Source organism: Nicotiana tabacum, chromosome 9, assembly GCF_000715075.1.
Source record: "Nicotiana tabacum cultivar K326 chromosome 9, ASM71507v2, whole genome shotgun sequence".
In the NCBI taxonomy this organism is placed as follows: domain Eukaryota; kingdom Viridiplantae; phylum Streptophyta; class Magnoliopsida; order Solanales; family Solanaceae; genus Nicotiana; species Nicotiana tabacum.
Genome location: NC_134088.1, coordinates 98,287,708 through 98,291,685, shown reverse-complemented (window position 1 = coordinate 98,291,685; position 3,978 = coordinate 98,287,708). Strand labels below are relative to the sequence as shown.

General features: G+C 35.2%; 1 protein-coding gene across 1 annotated transcript; it reads right to left on the bottom strand.

Moving 5' to 3' along the window:
- Nucleotides 1-738: 738 nt before the first annotated feature.
- On the bottom strand, nt 739-1,110 carry LOC142164053 (uncharacterized). Its single transcript, XM_075221218.1, has one exon. It carries the CDS (start codon nt 1,108-1,110, stop codon nt 739-741), a length of 372 nt encoding a protein of 123 aa, XP_075077319.1.
- Nucleotides 1,111-3,978: the final 2,868 nt, after the last annotated feature.

Genomic DNA, 3,978 nt, shown 5'->3' with positions numbered 1-3,978 from the left:
CCGAATTCCTTCCGGACCCGAACCCACTAACCCGGTAAGTCATAAAACAACTATAAAGCATAAATTGAGCAGTAAATGGGGGAACGGGGTTATAATACTCAAAACGATCGATCGGGTCATTACACATATTCAGTTGCTTCACTTTCAACTGCCATCATGGAGGTATCACCATGTGCATCATCCTTTCCAGATTTGCTGGAAGAATCTCCACATTCGGTAAGATCTTATTTCATAACATTGTGAGTGGCTCCTTTTCTCTTGAATATTATGTCAGGAACCGGGTTCCTTGTGCTTGTACTGGTCTTGCTTGAGAAGAGGACAGACCTTGATGAAGTGTACTGGCTTTCCACATTTATGACATAAGTCATGCCCTCTTGGCTTGCTGGAGCTGCACCTTTTTGGAATGCCTCCATTCCTTTGAACCATTTTCTGAAATCGCTTTGTCAGGTAAGCCATATCAGCATCCTCACCACTTGAGTCATTATTGTCAGCCTTGAGGACCAGGTTCTTCTCCTTCTTGGGTTCTCTTCTTTCATGGTCCTTATTTTTCTTCATTTCATATGTCTTCAGATTTCCAATGAGTTCATCAATGGTTAGCTTTTGCAGATCCTTTGCTTCTATGATAGCACTGACCTTGCTTTCCCAGGAACCAAGTAGTATACTAAGTATTTTCTTGACAAGTTTGTTCCTTGGAATGATTTCTCCCAAAGAGTGAAGCTCATTGATGATGGAGGTGAATCAAGTGTGCATGTCTTGAATGGATTCATCATCCTTCATCCTGAAGAGTTCATACTTAGTGGTGAGCATATCGATCTTTGACTGCTTGACTTGAGTTGTTCCTTCGAGTGCTATTTGGATAGCTTCCCAGATCTTCTTGGTTGATTGACAGGAAGAGATCCTGTTGAACTCATCTGGTCCAATACCACAGACGAGGATTATTTTTGTTCGAAAGTTCTTCTCTGTAGCTTTGCGGTCAGCATCGTTGTATTCCTTCCTTGTTTTGAGAACTATCACTGCTGGTTCGTCAGTGGTCTTCATATGGATGAAGGATCTATTGTAGATAACATCCCAGAGCTCTAAATCCCCATCTATGATAAAGCCATGCATCATTGTCTTCTACCATCCATTGTATTGGCCATTGAATCTTAGTGGTCTGTAGGTAGATTGACCTTTTTCAAAGTTTGGTGGAGCAGCCATGAGGATACTTTCTAGGTGTTAGCTTGATAGAAAGAACCTTCTCTGATACCAATTGATAGAAACTTAGGGTCCACCAAACTGTATAGAGAATCGGGTTCTCTATTAGTTCCCATAGAATACACACGAAGAGATAAGTAAATGACACAGTAGAGTTTTACGTGGAAAACTCCCACCTCATGGGATTAAAAATCATGACCTACACTCGTAGGATTTCAACTTCACTAACCGAGCAACTTTAGATTACAACTTATTGTAACCTAGGAATTAAACTCTTAATTCCTCACTCACTTGTAATAACTCTATTACAAAGCTTACAACTCGACTAACTCTAGCTAAGACACAAACACAAGGTTTATGATTTTACAATTGGTTTCCTACACAATGCTTCTAGCTAAGCTAAGTAGGAATTACATGTAAATCACTCTAACAAAGGTGCAACATAACTAGGGACATATAAAAACACAATAATGGAAACTGGTCCTTCGTCGTATTGTTCTTTGTTCTTGAAGCCTGGAAGTCACTTGCAAGATGGCAATACACTTGAGATGAAACTTGATTAATTCTCGGATGTACAATTGCTTGTTTTCTTCATTGCTTCATTTTAATAATATCCAAGTGATGTAACTTGGATGATGCAAGCAATATCTGATACAAGGCATGGCCTAGAAGGTGGTTGCTGCATTGGTCACATTGTTGCGTGTGTGCAGAGGAACAGTTGCAGCAACTTTACAACTGTGAACAGTTGACTAGTACAGTCAGTAAAGGGAACTGATGTCCATCCGTACCCTCTGTTGTCTCTTTGACTCGGATTGTTGGAACTTGTGCCCGACTTGAGATTTGTTGTTCTTGAGCACTTTGAGGATGTATAACAGGTTCCCCATCTGGTTCCTATCATTAAATTTGTTAGATCATCAAAACATAATAGGGCACATAACCTATCAGCATTTATCAGAAAGTGTTTCATCCGCCAATATGAGATTAATTGACGCGAATTCAAATTTATACGAATATTGAACACCGGGTGAAACCGAAAAAATTGAGTATCACTAAGAATAACTAGCTCGGATCTCATATGTATCCACGACAGGAGGCAGCTAAGCCTAAGCTCCTACGACCAAAGGAGACATTTGTCACTTTTAAAAGTATGGGTATGTGGATACTGTCGTTTTGGCAAGCTCACTGTAAGACGCTTCTGTATCTACTCAACAGTCAATAAACCTATTAAATTCATGGTCGATGACTAGTTACATCATGTTTTTGTGGTTCTTGAGTTATGTACGTAGCTAGAGGCTCTTTTTGTTTGGAAAAAGTTCTAATTATTTCCGCGTACTATTCAAATTGCTCAATTTTATTCTTTTATTTCACTTTTGATCTAATCATACCTACCATTATTATTAGTAAATCTTTTCGTAGTTACCCTTGTATATCGAAGCTCTAATGTAAAATAAGTGGACACTGCTTGTTCAAATTCTACGAGAGAAAAGATTCAAGTTTACCCCTCAACTTTGAATTATATTTATAATTACCCTCCAGTTAAAGCTCTGTTAAGTGTCGAGGGCAAAAACAGTTTCTCAAGGGCATTTAAGAAAAGTCCAACGACAACCAAAATTGCTGGGTTTTCAACAGTATAGGGGAAAATTAATTTTGAACCATTTCCCTTCCTTTTTATTCCGCTTGGGGCTGCGCAGTTGGTGGTCATAAGGGTGGTCAGTTGACCATTCTTCGTAAAAAAATTACACTATATATATAAGTAAAATATTACTATATTTTAAAGGTATATAACACATATTGAATACTTTTTGTCAAATTTTTTTTTATTTTTTTCAAATTTAAATACTCTCAAAGAAATTTCTAAATTCGTCACTAAATGCGGGGCAATATGATGAGATTCGTTTGAACAATTACGAAAAGCGTAACAAATTTAAAAGGAAGTAATAGGACAATAAACTTGCCTATTAAGCTTGATTTCAAATTCTCAATAGATTTACTATTAAATAAACTATTGAAAAAGATAATGCGTTGTACTATTTCTTGGTTTATGAAATATATGGATTTTTGAGAAAAGTAGACGTTATTTTTAGACAAATATGAGGATGAAAGGCGATTCTAAAGTAGAATGAATATTAACGTTAATAAAAAAATTAAATGTACGGATATATTATAAAAATAATAAATAAAATAATATTAAATTATTTTAATTATAAGTAAAATACCTAGGTAAAGTATATTATATAGCATATAATATAGTATATAATATAGAAATTACTACATAAATAGGAGGATTTATAATGTCAAAGATATAATAGACTTTTTGGATAAAAGTTTTATAAAATCTGGTCAAAGTGACTATTGTGATAGTTAGAGCATAATAAAATATTTTTTGTGTAACAAAAAAAAGACAAGTCTTTTAGGTAACGAATATAAAGTTGAATGACTTTTACATAACAAAAACAAAGTGACTTTTGGATAATAAACACAAATGTGAATGACCACCCATAAAATTTACTCTAGTAACTAGCTTGGAATATTGAGGCGTGATAAACCTAGTGTCAACACATTTCTGATTGAGTTTTGAAGGAAAATAAAAAGATCAAGGAAAACTATGTCACATTAAGTAATCAAGGCTCTATTGCGATCACATATAGTAATATATTATGACTTACAATTTAGTTATATGGATGAAAGTTGGAGTTCAAATGTGACTTTAATTTGCACTCATTGGTGAAGTTATGTATTTTTCTATTTTAATGTGACTTTTTTCCAAGGTTTTAGTTGAAGTTG